A 26,029-nucleotide genomic window follows, 5' to 3' on the forward strand; every position below is an offset into this window, starting at 1 on the left:
TAGCTTCATTGTTATGGCAACAGACAACTCTTCTGGGGAATTTCTTTAAAGCTAGTTTCTTTTCCCTTGCCATTTAGATTTTCGTCTCTATGAGCGGGTTGTGACATCGATTAATTCTTTACTTAGCCTACCCTTACTTTTATCCGAGCCAGGCATTAGAAAAGGTTATTAATATAACAAAAGCCAAAAGGACCCCATATTACCATGAGAATAATAGCGAAAGACAACATCAGGAACATCAAAAATTTAATCCAACCAAGTTTCATTCTCTTCTAAAAAAGGTTTTATCGCGAACAAGCTCGCCATATTCTCTCATAGGAATAAAAAATAAATACGAATTTAAGTATACCGGGACTAGCCACGGTGATAACTTTTACGGGAGTCACCCGCAATGCACAATTGTGCGAAATTGCGGGTGACTCCCGTAAAAGTTATCACCGTGGCTAGTCCCGGTATACTTAAATCCAAAGAGAGAACACCTATATGCGTTCAAAGTTCGGACTTTACTCTCCGGCTGTGACGCCGTGCGCACGATTTGGACTGCTCGTCGCATAATATGCTCAGCAGTCCATACCACCTTGTCCGGTATAGTCCACAAATTTCCACAGGGAAGAATGACGCCTCGGTAGCCTTCGTAGTCGGACGTGTTTCTACCGAGCTCTTGTTTAACGGGAACGCGAAAGCTCGACCGGCGAGCGAGACCTCGTTCGCCGGCACTCCTTCGGCTTCGGCCCCCGCTCAGGCGCCCAGTGCCAACCATGGCGACTGAAAGACGAAGCACCCTTCTTCTCACGACGGAGGAAAAGGACGATTTTCCCTCACCACTGGAGGTCTACATTTTCTTAACGGAAACGCTGGGCCTCGTGGATGAAGATATCTACGGAATCCAATTTGGTTTTAACAGAAGAATGCTTTTTGTGAAACTACATACCGAAGAAAGAATGCAGATAATCATGGAAGATGGACCGAGAAGTCTGCCCTTTCCATCAAGAGGAAACGAGAGAACAAAGTGCTCCATCGAGAGCACAGCCGGAACACCTGTCCAAGTAAAAATCATTGGTCTCCCCTTCGAGATTGGGTTGATGGAGATATCGAAGGAATTATCCCAATTTGGAAAGGTTCAAAGAATTTGGGAGAGTACATGGGGAAGCCACCGCATGCAAAGGTTCTACACAGGTACGAGATTAGCCCGCATGGTGATAGACAGCAACATACCTTCTTTTATTAAGGTTTGCGGACAACGTGCTCTCATAATATACGAGGGACAGAAGCGTACGTGCGCAAGATGCGGTCAAGTCGGCCACGAGAGAAAAAACTGCCCACGGAACACCAGCGGAAGAAGTTACGCAGAGGCAATGGCTGCCCCACTCTCCTCTGCACAGTTCCTGGATGAAAGGTCCTTGGAAGAGGCAGCACGAGGCCTTATCGCGCTTGAGACCGCACCGAGAGACGAATTTCCAGCCTTACCCATGAGGCCCCATTGGACCAGACAGTCCGAATCGGACCATGGATCCCCGGATCGGAAGCGACAAGCGCGTGAGGCTCGCTCGGCATTGCAGGACGCCCCCGAGATCTCGACACCCCCTCCTGCAGCTGTGGCCGACATTTCCCCCTCCCTCACTTCGACAACCCCTCCCGCCGCAGTCGACTGCTCCCCTGCCTCTCCCATGCCGGTAACGCAGCGCGAACGGGAAGAAGACGCCATGACGGAAAATAGTGGCGTAATTGTGGCCTCCGAACTCCCCCAAGTCACGATCATCAGCGAGGACCTATTCCGGACAATGGAGGAGAAGACCGCTAGCCAGCCTGCGGCATCACAGGACATTGATACTCTAACTCTCACACCTGAGGATACGGAAATCAATATTTCCGTTTCACTCTCCCCAATCAGCGACAACCCGACCATAGAAACCCTTTCTCTTCCATTACCACCTCCGACATCCTACTCCTTGTCCCCTACGCCTGAAGACATGTCCACTGAGCACCAACATGCGAACTCTGACTCCTCCCTGTTTTGCCCACCCGAGCTGAGACCAAGCGTCACCAGAAGCCGTTTCTTCATCCCTGTCTCCGAGACGACGTCGGAGACGAGTGCGGATGAGGAGACCTTGGATGGGACGCAGTTTAGACAAGAGACATCGGCACCGAAGAGCCCCAGGCGACCTGGGAAACGGCGAGGGGAAGCAGGCCGTCGGAAACCACGGCGCCAGGGCGACACAAGTGAAAAAAATAAAGAGAGTAAGTAACACCCCGCCTCACAACCACCATGCGCTGTCTGACTTTAAATATTGCCAGGATTTCAAACCCGATCAAAGTAAAACTCCTCTCGTCCTTTATCCAAAATTTGAAGCCTGATATCGTCTTGCTACAGGAGACGACTTTTGATTTTGTCTGGCCGGACCCAAACTTTCAGATATTTTCTAATAACCTAGGGACTAACCTAGGTGTTGTCACACTTGTCCACAATAATATCTCCTGTCACCACATTCGGCGTCACCCCTCAGGACGTATTTTATCACTCGTTGCCGCAGGAACCCATTTTATCAATGTTTATGCCCCATCCGGGGAAGGAAATAGACATGCACGTGACCGTTTTTTCGAAGACGATCTACTGTCATACTTAACAACCTTCACTGGGAAGGCTGTAATGGGGGGAGATTTTAATTCGATATACAGACGCGAAGACTCGGACACGAACCGCGAAAAAGTTACTTACCGGCCGAGCCGCTCTCTCGCGCGGCTCATCCAAAGCACGCGTGCCTCTGACGCCTCTCTCCTTCCCGACGCCCGCCCCGCCCCTTTCACGAGAGCAGGACGCAAGTCTCGCACTCGAATTGACTATTTCTTCCTTTCCTCTTCCATCAAACCCCTATTCATTTCTATCCAAACTCTACCTGTAAGCACCTCGGATCACTGCGCTCTAGTGCTCGACCTTAACCTCACTGATACGCCTTGCATTGCCCGGCATCCCCCCTCTCCATATTGGAGTATGGATGTAGGCATCCTTGGGGAAGAAAACATTCGATTAGCCATTGGAGATCGAATCACAGGCCTAATATCCTCCATCCGCCCCATGACAGACATCACGAATTGGTGGGAAAAGGTCTTCAAACCTAAAATAGCGAGTTACATAAAGATACTACAGAGGCAAAGGTCGAAGGAGATCAATTTCACACTTTTTTTTTATAGAAGTGCATTGAATGACCTGATGCAAGCACCAGAAAAACATGCTACCTTTCAAAAACTTGCTACGTCATTGAAAACTGCTATTTTTAATTTAGAACTAAGAAAATATGCCCCACGGTGCTGGCAGCGGGAATTAAACCCCGACACATGGGGTCCCCTTTACACTTGCTGACCTCCAACGCACTGTAAGATTACAACAAACCCAGACACACTCGCCTCGCCTCTCAAACAACAAAGATGGCCTTCTCCGGGAAGCCACCGCACACCTCACGAACACCTTCCAACGCTACCCCCCTTGGAGTGAGGCGGACATGCCCCTTTGCCAAATCTTCCAACCCTCCCGCTCGAAGCGCAAGTCACACTCACCGGCGGCATTGCGGAGGAGGAGCTCGATGCCGTAATAAAATCGGTACCAAAAGGAAAAGCGCCAGGTATGGATGGATTACCCTTTGAATTCTATGTAACTTTTTGGAATATACTAGGGAAAACATTAAAAAATGTTCTCAATCAGTCATTGACCGATGGAACGTTGACTCCGAGCCAAAGATGCGCCGTCATTAGCCTCCTTCCAAAGTCGGGGCGCCCAAAATCATTCCTCGACTACAGGCCGATAGCGCTACTCAACAGCGACTATAAAATATTGGCGCATGTGCTTAAAAACCGTATGATCGAAGTTACGGACCTTGTTTTGTCTCCGTTACAATTTGCTATCTCAAGGCAACGAAACATAATAGATGCCACCTTACTCATCCGAGACATAATTCTATCCGCATCCGAAATGGAAAAAGAACCTTGCTCCATACTTGCTGTAGACCTCAAGAAGGCCTTTGATTTTGTTCGCGTTCCATATATTATTGAAATAATGAAACGCATGCTTTTTCCTGATAAATTCATTGGGTTCATCAGCACCCTATATTCAAAAGTGAATGCCAGAATTAAAATAAACAATGCCCTCACCCCGGTTGTTGAAATAAGGAATTCCGTGAGACAGGGTTGTCCGCTATCTATGCTATTATTCGCCATTGCGATGGACCCAGTCATTCGCACACTAGAAGCAGCGAACATTGGCATCACGTGTGGAGGTTTTCGTCATACAGCTATTCTATATGCTGATGACATCAGCATATTTGTAAATTCAGACGAGCAGCTGGTGACTGCAAAAGAGATTATTCAAAGATATCAATCCGGCGGGTTAATCATCAATGAGAAAAAAATCAAAATTCCTCCATATCAGCGGGCCACGACCAGTATTGCCAGCACCCTGGGCGGAGGTGTCTCCATTTGTGAAGATATTAGGCCTATGGTGGGGCGCTAATCCAGAAGATATGCTCACTCGAAACTGGGAAGTGGTGGAGCGGGCCGTACGTCAAGGAGTGGGGATGTACACACTCAGTTCGCTGCCTCTCACGGGCCGTGTTCGCGCAGTTGAGCAGGTGATAACGCCCAAGATATGGTATACGGCTCACGTTTGGCCCCTCCCTAACAAGACTCATGCCATCATAGTAAAATCTACGAACGCTATGATTTGGTACAAACATATGCGGAAGGTCTCCCGCTCGCAGCTCTACGGTCCGTTTGATCGCGGAGGGCTAAAATTGACGGACGTAGCGTTAAAATGCGATATACTGCTAGCGAAGACACACGTACGAATTCTCGCGGGATCGGACAATCCGAGGAAAACCTTAATGAAAAATGCATGGGCAAAAGCTGATAATCTCATTACTTTCCGAAAAGCCTCTACAAACATTAAAAAGTTGGTTGAAATTCTTCGTGCGGGGGAATCATTTACTACGAAAATTATCTATGAGAGAGCATTGGGAATTAAATACCCGCACTTTACTCGTCCACCGTCTAATTCGTGGCGGAACTGGGCTGATAGTGGGAAAGATGCTAGACTCATTAGTACGATGTACTGCGTGATAGCCGACCTGTTGCCTATAAGACAACACCTCCACCGTATGCGTCTTGCCGCATCCCCAAACTGCCCACTTTGTGGGCAAGAGGACACCAACAGCCATCATATTCTTGGCTGCAATGAACCCCCTATGGAATGGCTAGTCTTAAGGAGAATCCTCAGAACTTGGGATACTTTCGGTGCCGGTCCAGATAGTGACGATAGGCTTATTTCCCTAAATTTTCGACTTTTCCCTTCCTATAAAAACAAAATCCTCTCCACATTGATATCCAAATTTGTTTATCTAAGACTGCATGGTGGGGATGTGGGCGGGGGTCTCTCAATGCTGCTCAGCAACCTTCCCCTCCGCGGCGCTCCACCGTCTACACGACCCTGGCTCCTAAGACTCTTGAAGGCGAGGGAGTGAGTGAAGTGACTGGACGTCGCCCTGATTGCTCGACGTACTCTTGATGTGGGAACACACCAGGGCAGTGACAGGTGTATGCAGAGAGGACCTTGAGCAATAGACTACCGAAAGGCAACAGCACTCTTCAAAATGTTCTAATTGTTCTAATGTTTTTTTAAATGTTTTTTTTGTCTTTAAAAATAACTAAATGAACTTTGAAATAACTCTGTACATCCATCTTGAAAATAAATGCAATTTAATCGTAGCTTAACTGGCTAAAGCACTCGGCCAGAAATCGAGGGATCCGGGTTCGAATCCCGGTCAAGGCGAATGATTTTTTCTCTGTGGATTTTTCGCACAAAAAATAAATAATTTTAACAAAATGAACACGTTCAAATTTTGCCTCCTAACCCCCTTTTAATGGAAAACAGCTCTCTTGAAGTTTGTTCAAATTGCTTTTTCGTGCGTCTACGTTTTTCCCTTTATCTTCTCCATTTTTCCTGAAATTCTCTCCAAGAAAATGTCAATGACATCATTGATAGGCAACAATTAAAAGCACTGGTTCGCAAAAAGCTATGCAACTGTCTACCCACTAGAAAGTTTACATTTTAAATGGAAGGAAAAACTTGAACAATTTTGTGTGGAACCTCATCGTAGACCAATTTTTACAAACAGTAACTAGAAACGGAAATAAATAAAGCCAAATGAAACTGTTGAATAATCTTTATTTCTGTGGTTATAAGGATTTAATGAATCACTGAATCACAAGGTTTTAAGTTATCAAAACACAAGAATTTCCTTGCGATATCACCACAAATCACGAAAACTATAGCTAATATAGGGCATGTCAATTAGTGGTGGGCATCGATAGATATTGAGTAACTGAAGAGTATCAAAAATTTTCGACCGAAACTTGGAAGGGTTAAAAAAAGAGGAATTGTCGTTACCCATAGTTGGTACCTAGGTTCTCTGACAATTTAACTTAATGACTGTCACTGCAGCACAGTAGATCGATAAATGCACTTCATCGAAAGCAAGGAAATTGGTTAGATGTTCTTCTAAAATGCTATTGACCTTGGCAAAAAATGGGACGACTTTTGTTATATTTATTAACACTGGTATATTTACCGAATAGTTGGATTAGTATTGTGATAGAATCCCAATGGGCTAAAGAATCTTTTAAATTCCTGTGTGTTTTCTAGGCGACGATTGGTATCTACCAGTGCGGGATTGCTTGTTGAAGTATTCGGATGGATATCTACGGGATGACTCTCATCAACATCTCCCATCGCGTCACACTGGCCCAGCTCAAACCCCACCTCTCGTCTCCTAGCTTCCAAATCCAGTTTTGATAGGTATCCCTTTCTCTGAATAACACTTCGCCGTTCAAGTATATTTAAATATATTATGCTCGGTAAGATTTAATTCTGGATACATCCGTGTAAACTCTCCGTGAAGAAGCTTTAATCGTGTCTTTAACCGGGGAGCGGATGATCGCCACACCTTTTCACTCGATAGAATGCTCTCATTACGACTTCATTCATTCCCCGAGTCCATTTTATGGTGGGTCACTTGGTGGGTGGGTGGCTTCGATTGGTATAAATTTACGAGCGGTATTTTTAACAAGTGCTATATAATCCCAAAATAACGCAGCTTCATATAGATGTGTTGGTTGGTTTAATGGTGAGCATCGCAGGTTCTCATTCAGGGGGCCAGCGTTCGAGGCTTCGTCAGTGTAGTATTATTTGTAATGATCATTTTCATCGTGCGGCGACAAGTATTTCAATATTTTTTTTAAATAAACGAAACATAAGCATTAGAAAATTTTTTTATCATCGTAACGGCGATTAGGTATTTAAGAAGTGTCATTTGAAACGCGGAGATATGAAGACGATACTTGCTACCATCCTCAAAAACATGCGGAAAGATTAACGGTGGGCAATGACAGTTGCTTTTTTTCGAAGAAATTACATTTGTAGGTAATCCTCTCGTTATTATGCTGGAGGGCTGCGAAAGATTTTGAGAAGCGGTGAGCACAAGACACATTTTGGGTAATTGTTGATTTTAAATAATCAACCTTTTTTCCATCCTATTTGTTAATTGAACTAATGTTTCAGAATGGCTCTTTAAGTATGTATGTACTTGAAGTAAACTTTGGAGTAATGTGAATTACAAGTGTTAGAGAGATATGGCAATTTATATTTGTTTTGTGTTCTTATTTATTACATATGGACGCACATTGCTGCTCGCCGCGAGCCTTAATGGCATGTGGTTTCGCATTTCGCAGAAAAAATTTCATTTTTAATTTGGAAGTAGATCAGTATAAGTAATACAAAAAAATTAACATTTTAGCGAACACCAACCCTTGCTAGTGTAGTCGTCATATCTACGCGTCCGCAATGACATTGCTTAAATTCTAATTGCCGTTATGATGATAAAAAAATTCTCTTGCTCATGTTTGCTGCAGTTAAAATTTGTGAAATACTTGTCAACGCACGATAAAAATGAAGACAACAAAATATACTGTTTATATAGTTTATACAGATGTACGTATTGATCTTTCTATGCCTGCTATTTCGGTTTCTTTCCAGTTATTCGCTCCAAAAGCAGTTATATGTCAACACAGGTACCGCCAAAGTGTTGATCGCTTTGATTTTAATTCGTGCATTTAATTCTGTGATAGCAATGGATCTTAGTCTTTTATTGAATTCAAGCGTTAATTCCTTTTTTATCTGTTTATACCGCATTGAGTTTGCTTGCAGGAATACAAGGTATTTATTTGTAGTTCTCATTTGCTTCCATAGATATTTTTGACTCGTCGTCCGTAATTTTGAAGTTTCTATGCTTAATTTTCCGTTTTTCTTTTCTTATATGTATAGGTATTTTTTCATTGTATATATTATTAATATTATCCTTTAATTTTCTTCAGTTTTCACTGAGTAGCTTTAGTGTTAAGAGTACGGGTTCTCACCAAGGTAACTCTTTACTGTTGAATTGCGTTGAGAAATTTTCTCGTGATATGACAGGTTGAAATTATTACAGACTTTTACAATTTGATGTATGTATTTGGATGAAGATTGAGTATATTGAAACTGTTTTGTATATGTTTTGGGATGATACCGGTAGCTAAGATGACAATTGGAGCTATATAAACCTGGTCAATATTCCATATTCTTTTTATCTCTATTGCCAATTCTTGGTATTTATTTATTTTTCCGGCTATTGTCTTGTCGATGTTATGCGACAGTGGCAGAGCAATGTCAGCTATGTAACAATTTCTATATTTCTTGTCAATCAATGTTATATCTGGTCTATTATTAACCATAGTTTTATCTGTTTGGATAGGCAAATCGTAGTAAATTTTAAATGCGCTGTTTTCAAGCACTGTTTCGGAGTGGTATTCATATGATCGGGTGTCGTCATAGTATCTATTAACTTGTGTTGGTAGGCCAGTTTTTGGTGGATAATTTTTGCAACTTGATTATGTCTACTTAAATAGTCTGTATTAGCTAACATCTTACAGACAGATATAATGTGTTGGATTGTTTCAGGCACTTGAAAACATCTTCTGCATTTATCATCTGTTATGTTATTATCACCCAGGATGTACTTCGCGTAATTTTTAGTGCGGACAACCTGGTCTTGTATTGCAAGCATAAACCCTTCGGTTTCTCCATAAAGTTCTCCCAATGACAACCATTTGTTTGATGAGATTTTATCAACATTGATTGAGGTCATTGATGTGTCGCCCATGCAATTCCTTCTAGGCCCATAGTTCTACCTTTCTATTTAATAGAACGGCTCTTGTGTTGATTGTTCCATAGGTCGTGCCATTTTTTGGATTTTATGGTGTTTATATATTGTCGGCATGTACTATTGATTTGTGCAGCATCGAACTGTTTGACGATGATAGCTAATTTTCGGGATTTCCAGCGGCTTCTGTCGTTTATGGTTGACAACAGTTTCGAAAGCCATCCAGCTTTCGTCTTAACGTCGAAGGTGAGAAGTTTTCATTATTTTGCCGTCTTATATAGCACTGGCCGATCTCCCCCTGTGCGCTGATTGGTCAGCACTCTCTTCCACACGTTGCTGATTGGGTAGCCGTTGTCCCTGTTAATATTTTGTGTTTTGTGAATTTCAATTGCTTCCCTGATTTGCCTTGGGTAGTAGCGACTCTCTTTTGCCACTATCTACGCTTTTTCGAAATCAATTTTATGGCCCGCCTCACTCCAAACATGCTCTGCAATGGCTGAAAAAGCAGTTGTTTTTTATTAGTGGCTTTCGCATGCTCCTTCATCCTTGTCGCCATTCCTCGGCATGTTTCACCAGCATATGATTTTCCGCAGGAGCATGACACTGTGTACACACCTTCGCATAGTGCCTGCGGGATACGATCTTTTGGTCCAGGTACAATGTTTTGTATCTTGGTCACGCAATTGAACCTTGTAACCACGCCATGCTTCCTTAGTATCCTAGCAATACATTCTGACACTCCCGCTATGAATGGAATTGTAAGCCGTGCCGCAGGTTTGGTCAATTCCCTCCTCTGTGGCCTGGCGTTCTTCAGATGGTGGTGAGTGCATCTTCTTGACCTTAGCGGCCCTTTTGAGGACCATTTTCCGGTCGTAGCCATTCCTGATTAGTGCTGTGGTCAGGCTGTGTTCAGGATCAAACCTGAATGCGGTAGTGGTTATAGGTGGATGGTTTTCTAAGGCTTACATGTGATTACACTAAAACAACTCAGTGAAAACTGAAGAAAATTAAAGGATGATGATGATGATAATAATAATATTAATAATATTATTTTTGATGTTTTAATAATAATAATAATAATATACATAGTTTATTGTTACAAGGATAACTTTTCAAAAATAATTATGAATTTTAATAATACATTTTCCATGATAGGAAACATTTACATTAATAATAACGATAATTATTATGTACAAGCAAGCTCGCAATCTGAAGTCCTCTTGAGCCAAATCGGCTCGTCAGGAAGTGCCAGCAATAGGCAAAAAGCATTAACAAATTGGGTCCCGGACCTCCAAAGTGCAAAGTGGCTCCAAACATTAGAACAGAAATTTATCCAAAAGAATACACATTGAATGCGTCCACAAATATATGCAATAAAACACAAATATGCATATAGAATTAACTCTTAATTGCTAAAACAGCATTATATTTTCCTTTACAACAAACAAAATGTCTTTCACTTAAGAAATACAATATCCATTGCAAAAAACATGAAACATACCTTCCTCCACAAAATATAAGTACCATTTCACAAAATAACTGCCTTTAGCAAAATTAATGTCTACCTCGTGTTAAGATATTCTTTTAGTTTCCTTTTCACCGTAATTTTGAAGTTGACATGACTAGATATGTCGTCGTCAGAGTACAAAAGTAAATTATAATTTTTTTAATGCATTCATACATATCATTTACACAAATTATATACAAAATTGGCCTCTTTGGGGCTCTCCCATGTTCATGCTGATAATGTCACTAACAAAATTTTGAACTTTCACGACTATCTTTCTGTTCAATAAATAATCCTTAAACAAATCAAGGAACAACCTTCTCACTCCGATACTGCATAACTTTTTAAACAATACAGTGTAATCTACCATATCAAACGCCTTTTTATAATTAATGTAAGATATTATAACATTCTTTTCCCTATCTAAATCATTTCGAAAAGTCTGAAAAATATTCTAAGGCATCCTTTGTACCTTTCTTCTTTTGAAAACCGTATTGATTCTCATACTCTACTCTGTTTTTATCCAAAACATTTAACTGCATATCTGCCACATATTTTTCTAATATTTTACTTAAACAAGCTAAAATTGATATGGGCCTATATAATAACAATAATAATAAAAATTGCATCACAATATTAACATGCTATACTTGTTTGCTCTCAGTGGAGATATTTAGGACGGAACCACAAGGACAACTCGTTCAACTATCTCTTGTAACCATTTTCCTGGACATTTCCAAAAAGTACATGGCTCATTCTTCTTTTTGCAAAGCGGATTCTCATGCGAATCCAACAGAATGATCAAAGTGGTTACATCTAGTCTGTCCACGGCAGAGAGAACATCACTCACGTTCTGCATATACTTAGTCCAATCCACAATCTTTATCGCCTCTTTTTGAAATGAAGGAGGAAGGCAAATTTTCCTGTTGTTCTTGGTTGTAAACTCGGACACCTCCATCACCCGCAAATTCTTGCCATGAATTTGGAAAGGGGCGTTGATTTCATTTTCGGCCCAAAGAATGTCGACGTCATCACGCCAAAGAGTCTTCAACGATTTGCTCCTATCAGTTACTCCATCATTCTGTCTCTCTTCTATATGCTTTCTCATAGCTGGAACAACAACGTCCATATAAAACTTCAGCAGTGCAGGAACTTGTTCCTTCAAGATCTCCCATCCGGATTGTTTGTACTTAACCATTATTTCCGGAATTCTGACTATCAATTCATACATAATTAGTTCCTTATCACGGCGTGATAATTCGTCAAATTTTGCAACAGGGGGGTGTTGATGAGTTTTCAACGCCCTCGCTATGATTGGATCATACTTTCCCTCTGTCCATTTGGAATATATATCATTGATCTCTTTCTCGTATGTCCCCTGGGTTTTTTCGTCGCCTTTTCTGTACGGCAAACCTCCATTTCCAAAGGCATCAGCGAAAGCACAGTGAGCGAGTTCATGAATAAGGTTGCTGAGAACATCGGGCAGCTCAAACTTCTCGGAACTACTCTCCATGATACCCGCATACATTATTTTTGTCTCGAGATTGTAAAGCCCCCTGGCATGACCCTCCACGAAGGGGTATATACGCCCTATATTGCTACGATAGGGGTCGAGTACAATTCTAAGAAAGGCGTTTAATTGAACACACTGGAGGATATCCTGTACAAATTTTACCTCATTGATTTCATGAAAATACTCGTTTACTCTGACAGCGCAGTCAGACATAAACTCCTCCTTAAGAAGGAGGAAAGTTTTTTCTGTCATTTTCTCTACACTGGAATCACACCGATCGATGAAATCACTACAGGGAAGGAACCACTTTGCCAAGGAACGTCGATATTCTGGATCACTTAAAAAACGCTTCACCTCTTCTTCCTCTTCTTCATTAGTACATTCAAACCCACTAACAGTGAGCAATGCGCATACTTCATACCTCTTTGCCGAGGCTGCGGTGTGCAGGGCTGATTTTCCCTCAGAGTTCACGAAGGACTTTCGTTCATTATTCTCTGTCTTCGAATCGGGTAACAATCCATCGATAGCCTCTTTGACTTTTTTGATATCTTCCTCCCTAATCAAGCGGTGTAATTCATCATTTGTGATAGACGATTTATTAACTTGAGCAGGCATCCTAGCTTTCTCTTCTCTCTTCTTCCACTGTTTAGAGTGTGATTTTTGGGTTTTCGACGTTATATCCCTCTGGCATTTACTATCTAGGACTCCCAAATTCTCACCTGAAAAGGCAGAAAATAATACAAATTATGAAAACTTTTACTTGGCATTCGGAATGTACCTTCTTTAAGATCCCTTTGGAATTTCTGAATTAGTGATATTCAAATGCCTGCAGCTCATTCAGGGGGGCTAAGAACGCTCTAAGCTATGATTACACCTGAAAATTCTTTGATGAGCATGCAATATGTTACCAGTTATTCCACCATTCTTCTGGTAGGGGTGATAAAGATTTTTTATAATCTCACGATTTGAGTTCAAGTTCAAAAAAACTCATTTATTATATTAAAATCGGAAGGGAACTTGGCATAGAACTTATGGCAAGAGTTAGTGAATTTTGTATAGAACTTACCCATGGAAACACGAAATTTCCTGTGTGGTAAGAATTTTTGCATCATAATTACACACCAAACTTCATTGATAAGCACGGTGTGTGTTGACATTTTAAAGCAAAGTACTCTTGTGGAAATTAATAGTAATTTAAATACACTCATGCTTGAAAACTATCATTGAGTAGTTATCCTTCGCGTGGAAAAACACGAAAAATCCATCGAAATAAAATCTATTCTAATTAAATTTACATGTGACATTTCATTTGTGTGAACTTAATATATAAGAAGTGATTAAACTATCCTTCCCTTTCAAATCAACTAATTTAATAATTTCACGCTTCAGGAATTTCCCTTTGACGTACTACCTTGCTGAAAAAAAAACAATGTTTCCAACGTAGCTCTATATATCTACATTTTAAGTGCGCACAAAATTCAATGATAACAACGTAATATATTAAACGTTATTCAAACATTATTCCCTTGAAGGCAGGAGATTTCATTCAATCACATTCTTCAAAACTTGACTGTTTCTACAGATGCGCAAGAAAGTATAGCGCTTGCAAAACATGCGATAAAAGTACGAGCATTTGATTCCACGAAATAATTTTTAATAATACGGACGTATAATTATACGTTCTGAAGAACAGCAGAGTTCGAAATCAAGCGTCCATGTACTAGGATTTCATTTATAATAATTGTCACTTTCATAAATTTATGTAAACAGCAATAAACTGATCAACAAAATCTCTGCCTATTTTTCCGTTGTCGTAAATTAAATCTTCCCTCGGTGCGACCCAATTAATGTGTTAACTGTCACAATGTGCGCAATATCCATTGAAAAAGCAATGGACAAATATGCTAGGTAAGTGCATCTTCATAATTCCTTGCGAGCCACCTCTAGTTTGTTTGGCAGGGGGTGACCAATGACCAACATGCAGTTTGCAATACGACCGCCACCTGCACACAGCACGGTCGTATAAATAGTATGCATATTAGAAAAATATGTGCGCATATTTATTCAAAGACAAAACTTGTCGATGGTTATTTATACTTGAATTAAATCCATGCAAGGTTAGAAATATGGAAGAAAAAAAGCATGCAGTTAGTCGGAAAAGACTATTTAACTGTGATTCTCTGCTATTAAAAAGGGAAGTATTCTTTTCCCACCAGGGCGACTCTCTCAGGACGTTTAGGATTCGCCCGCACTTATGATAAATTGAAAACCCGTCACTATTGGGTATGGATGAAGTCCTTAACTATGTGCGTAGTTGTGCTGATTGTCAGAGCAGAAAGGGTCCCCACGTGAAGCCTAGAGGCTTCCTCCAACCGATCAAGCCTGGAAAACCATTTGAAAAAATAGGAATAGAGTTCCTTAGTTCTTTTAGGTGAAGTTTTACCGGTAAAAAAAGGTTGTCGTAGCAACCGACTGCGCGACTCGCTACGCGGGAACTAGAGCCTTATCTAACGGAACGGCACCACAAGTCTTTCGTTTTATATTAAAACAAATAATTTGTCGGCATGGGTGTCCGGTATCAATTTTGTCTCACAGAGGGAAGGTTTTTCAGTCCGAAGTAGTGACTATTATTCTCAAGAGTATGGGGGTAATCAGTACATTCACTAGCGCCCATCACCCGCAAACGAACGGACTCGCCTGAATGAGACAACGCTTCCTACCGGATGAATTTAAGTTCTAAAGAACCTCCGTGGCTTAGCGTCATCACCTACCATGTTTCCCCTCCAGGTATAATTCTCTTCACTTGTCCATCCCTTAGCATCATCCTTTCCGACATTTTTCACCTTTCAAGGATCCATCGTATGCCTTCGTTGTGAGTATATAAACAATCCCGGCGGTCGTAAAGGGGACTGTAATCCAATAACGCTAAAATTTCAGCATTTTTATTAACAAACTTCACCGTAAAGTACGTGGGAAACGAAAATTTGCCGGCCTCAGTGGCGGCGGGGTAAAGTCCTCGACTGCCAAACCGAAGGTCGCGGGTTCGAGTCCCGCCTGGGTAAGTTACCCTTATCCAGGGCATGGGCGTGTGTGAATGTCCTTCATTGTTAATTGTTAATTACCCATTGTAAAGGCCGTAAATGTGCTGTTTATGGGGTAATGGAAATAAATAAATAAATAAATAAATAAAAATCGATCTTAGATTAAGAATGTGCATTTATTTTTATTCAAATTGTATGTGTTTGAACTAAATGTGAGCATTGTTACTAATTCAAATATGCAAAAGAAAAAAAGGTCTGTAGGCATTAAAAACCAACTTTACATGTATTTCTAATGTAACCATACAGGGCCCACTCCAGGGCCCAATGGGCCTTTAGGAGCTATAATTAAAAATAGTTTACAGCCTATTCTCAGTCCTACTGAACATACACACTAAAATTTAATAGGAATCGATCCAGCCGTTTCAGAGGAGTTTGTCTACAAAAATATTATCATTGCTATCTATCTGACCCGACAGACGTTGATTTGCCTTATAAATTATTTTTAGTGAACATTTAAGCCCGGTCAAATTATCCCAAAAAATAGGGGCACCTTCACATAAATCCCCAACTGGCTAAAAATTAACAGGAAAGTCCCCATGAATCCCGTGCGTGCAAAATATTTAATTAAAGGTCAAAGGTCACAAAAATGAGTTATATAAATTTTTTGGCCAAACTGTTAGTTTTACAATAAAAATTGATCAGACCAAAATTGTAGTCTTCAAAATTGTCATTATCCTTTTTTTCTGTAAGATTTACCATGTCTGAGAAAAAGCTGATTTAAAGTTGGCTGGAGCCGTCCAATAATGTTCTGAGAGCGCAACAATATAGTCATGCATATTACGGAGAGTACAGCTTCAGCTAACATGGACCAATTTCACGCCTCAAACAATGAATTTTGATATCAATAAATTGTCATTTTTTACTTCCTTACAAAAGATTGTCATTTGTTTCTAAACTTTCACCATTTTCTGCATGTGGTGGTACTCAGATGGTAGTGAATATCTGGCCTCACCAGCTATTTTGCTAGTCGAAGATGACATTATTTAGATAGTCGTACAGAATGTGCGAGCCCTGGTAGTAGAACTTAACATGTTTGTTCATACAAGTGAATGATTACTCCTGACTCCTCCAGAAGAGCTCTGCGGGGAATCTACGTCACGCTCAAGTGAATGATTTCTAAGGATCTAAACAACAAGAATGACGGGTGATACCATGTTAATACTGATGAGAGATTATGCAGAGACTGGAGAGATTATGCAGGTAATAAATTATCAGTGAAGATAATTGGAAGTAGTCAGTAGGATGGATGAGGATGATATTCTAGGATATATAAAAGAAAAACATATACTTCTCTGAGCAAGTTTTATAGATATAAAATGTGATTTTAACATGCAGTCTTCAAGAGTATGATATAAATCACGTGATAAATCAATTGTGAAACTATAGATCGTCTTATAGGAATTACTGAATAAGTAAAATATGATTATAAAAGATCCAAAATAAATCAACGAATATCATCGGTCAAAATTTATCGGAAACATGTTTTTAACATTTTGGTGACGTGAAAAGGTTAGTAGCAAGTCATATGATGTGTAAAAGATGACAAAAAAGCAAAGTAGAATTCTTTCAATTCATTCTTTTGCTGTGACGAAATCGGTGACTTCAAATCTAGCCATCGAAATAAGGGTATAAGACGGGAGACAAAGGAACATATTCAGAAAATAATCCCATGCGACTAATATTTCATCTGTTAGTAATCAAATGAACACCGAAAATAAGATATGCATGTTCTCAGGTAATTTTATTCTCAAATATGACAGCTGCGAATATTTAGGTGTCTACCTGACTAAGAGCTTAGAGTAAGGGTTTTACGTGGAGAGCATCACTGAAAATGCTTTCAAAACCTCGCATTAGGTAATGAGGAGTATGAAAGGAAGCAGCAGAACCGCTGAGGAGATGGAAAAAACCCTGGCTTACCCGATATTAGAGTATGGTGCAATTGTATCGGATTCAAACAAGAGCAGATAAGAAACTTAAGGAAATTGCAACGAAAAGCGGCTGGATGGATTTTAAAGAGACATTAAAAGACGGAAAGACGAAACTTAAATGTTCGAGGCCCTAGAATGGGAGATGTTGGGATAAAAAGAGTACACTATGCTGTATATGAGAACTTGAGAAAGTATGCATAGAGACTGCGATCTCGTCAACCTCTTAAATCATCATAATGTTATACCCATTGAAATTATAACTATTAATTTATTATACATTTATATGCAGTGATGCAACAAGTTCTCTCGACGTTGCTAACGCGCTAAGACTGCTGAGCATTTTCCTCAATTCTCGTAGTCGTCGCATTCAGACACCCAATGGCGTACATTTCCTCCACCAATGAAAAGTTACTGGCTTCGGAAAGTGCTATTTGATGGCAACTTGGGGAAAGAGAAATCATGCATTCATTGCTTAACTCTAAAGAGAAAAGAAATATTCTTACATACCTGTAAAATATGCTACTTTTCCAGATGATTTGATGGCCTTCCAGATGCAGGAGCACACCAAAAGGCATGAGAGAAATAGAATCCCCGCTAACTCCCATTGCATTCCTCCAACACCATCCATTCCAATGCTAATGCCATGAAGTATGCTCCTGAATGGTAAAAGATTTTAGATATTATCACGCATGAACTCGAGGCAATGCTTTTGCTAAAAATGCACTAATTCATCTATTCATTATAGCATAAATTGTAGATTAGATTCGGCCATTTCAATTGGGGCACAAAACACTAGGTTATAGTAACTTGGTTACAAACTGGTTAAATATACTTTGCAACTTATCATTACATACATCTTGGCTAAAAACAATACAAAGACACAAAATGATATTGGCACAAAAATGATTTAAGTCAAATTGATTCAGCAATAAAGTTTTGTTGGCAAAGGGAGCATGAATCCCTTAGAAAATGGATGACATAGCAAACAATGCAATGAACCTAAACCTTTTACCTACACGACTTGGGACTCTTTTGAGAAAAGTGATCATAAAATTTTGGACTTCAGCTGTAAACATTTCAAAAATACGAGTGTCTATTACCAGGCTCCTATATTGTGAATGCCGAAGAGCGTTGAAAGGGATTTAAACATACAGTTTATACTTCAAGTCTCAAGTATTCCTGTTCTTCCGTATCAAAGTATTGATTGAAAGAGTTCTTAAGTTCTCCTTTTAATTTTTAACTCTCAACATCGATTTTGAGTTAAACTTCTGCCATAAAATTGAACCCATGTTCCGGAACAACTGGTGAAACATTTTTCACTCGAAATTTTTGAGATTTATTCAGTCCACTCCGTTGTATAGCGAGTGATATTTTTTATTTTTTTTATTTAAATTTTTAAAGTTCAACTCTCGCAAATATAAATTGAGATTTGTCCGACTAATACTTTAGTACTCGAGAACTCGAGCATCGTGGCGGTAAAAATTCTGTGAAAATTTACGGAGTTGTTTATCTTCATGCACGCAACGAAAATACATGATAGAAAATAAAAAATGTTCATCATACATCATTTTGACGCCGACAGAATTATGGGAATTTACGCCTTTTTGACAAATATTTAAACAATGCTCGTAATATCATAAGAATTACAATAAAAAAATGACTTTCAAGTTGGCATGTTCCTTTTGGAGATATTAGGGAACGAATGGAGAAAGATTCATTGCTTTCCCGACAAATTGACTTCGTGAAATGTTCTCAATATCGCCACCGGGTCAGAAACTGCATTACTGCCGAAGTTTCTATGTCCGACCCGGCGATCGTCCTCAGGGCTATTGGTCGCAGGGGCGCAGCTAGGAATTAAGGCTGGAGGGGGGGGTTTAGGTGCAAGTAATACCGGGGTGTGTGGGGATATGGAATACCCACCAGGATAAGCGGTAGGTGCGAGATTAATAATTTGCGGAATTTTAAAATAAACTGTTCAAAATGGTGAGTTTTAAGGCTTTCTGAGGGATATTTTATTAATCCTTACACTATACAATTAAATTGAAAAGAAGAACTTTGTGCTTTCACATTAATATTTATTCACGACCATGGTTTCAACGTTAGACGTCATTTTCAGGTGAACTCTACAGAGGTCCATCACATCCTTTTATACCAGGCTAGGGGGGTAGGAAGGAAGGTAACTATAACGTCCAACCTAGTTACCTTCCTCCCTACCCCTCCTAGCCTGGTATAAAAGGATGTGATGGGTCTCTGTAGAGTTCACCTAATGATGACGTCTAACGTTGACATCATGGTCGTGAATAAATATTAATGTGAAAGCACAAAGTTCTTTTTCATTTAATTATGAATCGCTTTCACCAAGTTACGCCTCAAACAAGCAACTATTCTTATAAATATTTCTCGGGTTTCTAGCCGAGTGAGAATTTTTTGGTCAAACGTTTCGACGGAACACTCTTCCATCGTCCTCAGAGAATGAATGTGCTGCAGGCCTGCCTTCCTGCGCTTATATAGCCGTTCAAACCGGGGGGCATTGTTGTCGCCTTCTGTCCGTTATCTTTTTGATTAACGGTTAAACGTTAGGCCAAAAAATTCTCACTCGGCTAGAAACCCGAGAAATATTTATAAGAAATATTCGCCGAGAAAAAACAAGATCATATAAATCAACTATTCTATTAGTTATATCAATCCAACTAAGCAAAATGGATCAAACTTAAAAACTTCTTTGAGCTCTGAGGGGTGGGGGTTTATCTCCCAAACCCTCCCCTTGCTGCGCCACTGATTGGCCGAGTGAGGGTATTGAACTACTTAGGAGTAACTGTATAATCAGGGAAAAATTTTCACTCGAGATTCATAGCCCTGAGGACGACAGCCAGGTTGGACATCGAAACGTTGGCAGTGCGCAAGGCGATAAAGGAACTGCGTACTGCACAAGGTAATAGTTTCTATCACCTTGGGCAGTATGCAGTTCCTGACCCGGTGGCGATCCCAAGAACTCTTCACGTAGTGTGTACTTGAGATTAAATCACCCCAGTCAAATGCAAATGGCGCTGTAGTTGGCTAAAAGGCTGGAAAAATTATCAAGGAAAGATATCAGGAATATGTATCTACATTCTGTGTGCTCTAAGTTTACTTTACAGTCTCGATCGATGTCAGCCATGTATAAAACCCTATTCTAATTGCATACCTTAAAGGTATTTCTTTTGTATGACGCATCAGTGAACCTACCCACTTAACACCTATTACCCTCTCCGCAGTGAAGATTTCTCTGGTTTCACACCGATAAGGTGCTCCATATCTCCTTCAGACGTTTCTATGTGCAACTCGCACATCGTCATCAGGCATTCAGAAATCCAAAACCATCAGATGCCTGAACCTGAATGGAGGACCTTACTGGGTGTGAGACCCGAGAAATATTCACTGATATTGTTCGCCGGAAAAAAATACTAGACACTGCAATCCTCGCAGATGACTACCGAAGTCAATCGATAAACCAGTTTCGGAGATAATTATTATATCCAACTGGCATTCCGATTTTCCGATCTTCGGACATTTTCATTTTCATCAATGGCACCACTTATTTTTTAAAAAACAAAGAAGCTGATTACTCACTCCCAATATTCAATCACAGTATCCTTCCGCTGCAGATTTGATACTGCATCTATGACTTCACACTCAGATGTATTTTTCGGAAATTCGAAGCTCGTAGATGAGTTCTCTCCATGTTGGTAGCAAGTCGGTGTGTTCCACCAGTTTCCGCACGTGGCCCACGGGAGATCAGATGTGAAGGAGTTGAAGAAGTAGAGCATGACGCACGGTAGGATGACAATGTAGTATATGTATAAGAAGAGGCATATCAGACGATGTTGTGGATGCATAAGACGAGGCATATCACTGTCGCCCCACTGCATTATCCTGAAAGCGGGAAGAGAGAAAATATTACCGCTGACATTCATTCACTCAGAAAGTGATTACCATAGGATTTACATAGGTAAGGGTAGAGATCACCCCATACTAAGGCACAGATATATGAATCACTCCCCCCGGCCTGGTCGTGTTTTGTCTTTTATTCACAAAAATCACTCGTTTTAAGCTTAAGCTATCACAATTTTACCGATAACTTCACTGTGTGACACCTTTCCGCTATGTATATTAAAATAAAATCACTTTGAGCGGTTTAACCCTTAGATGCTTGCACCTGCAATTATAGCGCCAGTGCACGCTTGCGGCTTTTTTGCCGCACTTTTACATTTTTGATTTTCCCAAATATGCATTCAAATTTGAGGGTGTTTTAACATATTTGGGTAACTCCTAATAAATAAAAGCACTTTAAATATTTTTCCCATTCATTAATAAACAAAAATATTGCATAATTATATGCAAATTTCTTTAAAAATACTTCGACTAATTTTTCTAAAGGAATTGCAGACGATAATCTAGACACTATCAAGAAAAAAAACACAAACAAAAAAGGAAATAGATATGCCAAATCGTTAATGCAATCATTAAAATTGTAAAAATAACAAAATTTTTAAATAAAATTAATTTTTTCTTCTTTATTGACCATCACTGTCTCTGTCATGACATTCGTGACGTTTTCTTGACGCAAGTGGAATGATTATTGCATATAAATCGAAAACATTCGTATATTTGCCGTCTTATAATTTTTATATTTTCCACGTGTAAAACAAAGACCCGCCCTACATTGAGGTTCACATGTAGAAGCAGATACTTCAGGAATTTTCCCAAGTGTCATTGCTAGAAAAGCCTTTATGTCTGATGGAAGATTACATTTTTTCACCCTGGACTTCCGAAGTTCATCTACAAGGCTAAACGCGAGAGCATACATGAACTCCATTCTTGGTCTTCGATGGATTTTTTTCAATACTATTAGCTACAAAAATCACGTGGTCGCTAAAAATAGCCATGTAAAAAAATTGTGATTGAGGCCACCTTCGTGTTCGTCTTGAAGGGGAGTAATTTACGCACATCTAGTCCACAGAATCGACACCTCCCTTAGTAGAGTTGTAGTTTAGGATCATTTCAGGTTTCGAAGTTTCAAGATCGATGTCCTCTTTGCAGGCAACGTAGAAAGTAGAATTTCAAATATGTTACTTTTAGTGCAGTACGAAATAAGAGTGCAGGTATCCTGGAAACCAAGAAATGAAGTTCTATCCTATCGAATTTTGCAGGGTAGAAACTCTCTGAGGATTTAAGGTTTTTTTCCCGGTACCTAAGAAAGTTAGACCATTTTCTAGTAAATACATGGCTAAATCAAGACTTGAATAGTAAATTTTGCTGTTATTTTCCCATTAGAATTTCCGTATTCCCGTTGCTATCCCGAACTCTGTTCTGCAAATCATCAGCCCTGTTCCATATGTTTTACAAGCTCTTCTAGCATCTTCCTTGCAACTTTTATTTGCAGAGAGAGTGTATTTAATTCCAAACAAATATATTATTTCCACACGAGAAGTAGTGATGCAATCTCTGATTCTCAAGTAAACATGAGATGTCAGTTTTCCTTCAATATACAAGTTGGTATTCTCTTCATTTTTTCCAGTTACGTTCATTAAAATCGTTTTCGGCAACAATTCGAGTTCGGTTGCGGCATTCTTAGGAAATGATGTTGGTCCTGGAGAAACACGAACAATGTCTTTAGCTTTTATTTTGGTGTCAGCAAATTGTATCTGAGAGTTCAGCCAAAACGTTTCAGAATTTTCTGTTGATCTAGATAAATATTGAAATTATGTGGGTGGCTAACAATATTATTATTATCAGACTGCTAACTGTCGCTGGAATGTATTGCGTCTCCAAAAGCATTCTTCCTCCCCTTCACTTTCATGTGAAAAATCAAAAAAATATTCTCCATATCGTGGTTGACCTGCCCTTCCCTCCCATCTTCATTATCAAGCTTTTGAAGCACTCGTTAGAACTCATCAGTGTGATAAATAAGTTCTGACCTTGGAATATCATATACTCTTCATTAGTCACCACCGACTCAATTTGTTTACAGTTCAATAAAATTATAACACAATTTACGTCCATGAGGAGGTTACGATTCCTGAATCTTGTTATAATGCCTTTGCAGCATTATGTTCTTTTCCCGCAGGTAGATACACCAAGTGCCGACTCTTCGCCTTCAAACTCAAATGCATAATACATTACAATAAACGTGCATAACTTATTTTTCGGTCATTAGCAAAGTATAAATAACGCATTTTTACACCAATGCAATGCATATTTGAGTATGAAGATGAACATTTTCAATTACGACAGGTGGTTTGAGGTTGAGATAAATTATAAAAATAATAATAATAACAAAATAATAATGCAAATGCTTACAAAAAATACAATAAGATCGAGACAACATATGAACATAGTATTGCAAAAAAATGATGCTTCCAAGGTTCCACGGTAGCGACAGATTATCAGAAGTTCCTTAGTATCGTATGAACGCCATCTAGCGGCAAATCACCCGAAATTACGTTCTTACTTAGTACGATTCTAACGCAATAGTTGGTCGTCACATTGACGCAAACATATGTTCTTGGTAGAGGGAACGGTACAGAAATAGAATACCAAAGTGTGCCACCAGTGATCCATGCATAGTAAACGACCTATTTCGAATTTTTGAAAAATGCGGCAAAATCCCCGCTTAGCGTGCATCTAAGGGTTAATCATGATGTTCAATAGAAACGATCGTTTCAAAGCATAGTTACGTGAAGATTCATCCATGCTATGAAATCCAAGTTGTGCCTTTTAAGCATCATAAGTGAACTTAACAAAGTTTTTTGACTCATTTTCCATTATTCTTTCAAATAAGGGTTTTCGGGATGGTTATGCAGAGTAAAACCCTTGTCAACAATAAATTGAAACTTGAAGCTTGTACGTGGTGGAAGGGCTCCATAAGGGAATATATTGTGGATGAGACAAAGTGTCTTTTACCGCTAAATTCTCAGCATTTCCCGTGTCTCAAGCATAAAAATTTGCACCTCAGAAAATACTGAAGTGAAATTTTCAAATTTGATATACAAGTAGATGATGGAAAGACTCCATTCTTCGAGTGTATTCTCAAAGGTTTTGTTGAGTTTTTCACAAAATTTCGTTAAAAAATCTTTAATCGTGTACATTAATATTGTCTCGTTCAAAAGTGATATTATTAGACATTAGTGTCAGCACTTCTTCAAATCCTAGCTACACCTCTTAAACTCGATCTTTGGGATAGCCTTTGGCTCTGTCAGTGATTTCTTCTAATGTAATGCTTGTACAACGAAGGGCCTTTAAGGTTCTCTTTATTCTTGGAAATAGGAAAAAGTCCCACGTCTGGCCAACATGGTGGCTGGGACATCGTTACAGAATCGTTTTTGGCGAAAAGTTGACGAAAAAACAATGAAGTGTGAGCCGAAAATCACCGTTGAATTGTGTTTGACTTCCCCAAAATAAATTTCAGGCTGTGTGCATCAGTGGGGTTGCCAGGATTTTCATTCCGAGGTGAGGGGTTCCAAAACCAGGGTAGAAAATTTTTGAAAAACGGGGTAAAAGACTCAATTCCTCAACTCAATAATTTAAGCCACGTGCTACCTAGTAGCTGGGTACTTAACTGCCTGCTAGCTGTCTTATCTGCCTGCTCTCCTGCAAGTTGATTTGAGCAATTGAGTCTCTTGGACGACAAATTTCACGCTTTCTGATTTTTAAATGACATCTATTTTTCGAGGTTGAATGAAAAGTGAAAAATTTAAAGCGCGCGAAAACGCGACGGCTAAGCATGAATGCTGGGAAAAGCCCTTGTGACATCATTCATGTTCCGACTGGCGACGTGTGAGGCCACCTTGGTACGAGGCTATGAGCGCCGATACGATGCAGGCCTGCTTGCAGGTAGCAGAGTATTCTGCTCGTAGATAGCGCTCGGCTTTAATGAGGATTATAGATACCATTTCAAATGAAGGAAACTTTCCGACCTTAGGCAATTTTAATAGGTGATTACTAATAGCCTTTACTTAAGAGCCTAAGTTTCCTTGAGCTCTGTGCCACACGAATGCCTTGGTAATCTCAGACGATGTAAAACTCCTGACTACTCGTATACCATCTATGTCCCTGTGAGGTACCTTGGAGTATCATCGCATGGACGCCAATCTGGCATTTTTCAAATGAGGTGAAAATTGTCCATTAACATTCGTCTAAACTGGGATGTCTAAAACCAGATAATTTGTATATTATGAATCCACTACTGGTGGGTTAATAATCGCTATCAACGCCTTTCGTTTTCTTTGATGAAGAAAACAACCCTATTATCCATCGCTTGGAAAAACACGAAAAATCCATCGAACTAAAATCTATTCAAATTAAATTTACATGCGAAATTTCATTTGTGTGCACGTAATATGTATGAAGTGATTAAACCATCCTTCCCTTTCAAATCAACTATTTTAATAATTTCGCGCTTCAGGAATTTCCCTTTGACATACTACCTTACAGGGAAAAAAACAACGTATCCACCGTAGCTCTATATCTCTACATTTTAAGTGCGCACAAAATTCAATGATGTCCACGTAATATATTAAAAGTTATTCAAACATTCTTCCCTTGGAGGAAGGAGATTTCATAATCGCCTTCTGCAAAACTGGACTGGTTCTTCAGATGTGAAAGAGTGTAACCATTTCTAATCATCCAATTTACAGCACGTGCAAAATACGTGAAAAAAGTACGACCAATTGATTCCACGAAATAATTTTTAATGATTCGGG

General features: G+C 39.7%; 1 protein-coding gene across 1 annotated transcript in view; it reads right to left on the reverse strand.

Moving 5' to 3' along the window:
- Positions 1-10,342: 10,342 nt before the first annotated feature.
- The window catches only part of LOC124154529, a 32,876-nt gene continuing 17,189 nt past the window's right edge, over positions 10,343-26,029 (reverse strand). Inside the window, exons 2-4 of the mRNA XM_046528327.1 lie at positions 20,898-21,200; positions 17,796-17,944; positions 10,343-12,978 (exon numbers count right to left, since the gene is read on the reverse strand). Of these exons, the coding sequence (XP_046384283.1) occupies positions 11,420-12,978; positions 17,796-17,944; positions 20,898-21,200 (2,011 nt within the window). The 3' untranslated portion in view covers positions 10,343-11,419. The remainder of the gene's footprint in view (positions 12,979-17,795; positions 17,945-20,897; positions 21,201-26,029) is intronic.

The sequence above is a fragment of the Ischnura elegans genome, chromosome 2, assembly GCF_921293095.1.
Source record: "Ischnura elegans chromosome 2, ioIscEleg1.1, whole genome shotgun sequence".
In the NCBI taxonomy this organism is placed as follows: domain Eukaryota; kingdom Metazoa; phylum Arthropoda; class Insecta; order Odonata; family Coenagrionidae; genus Ischnura; species Ischnura elegans.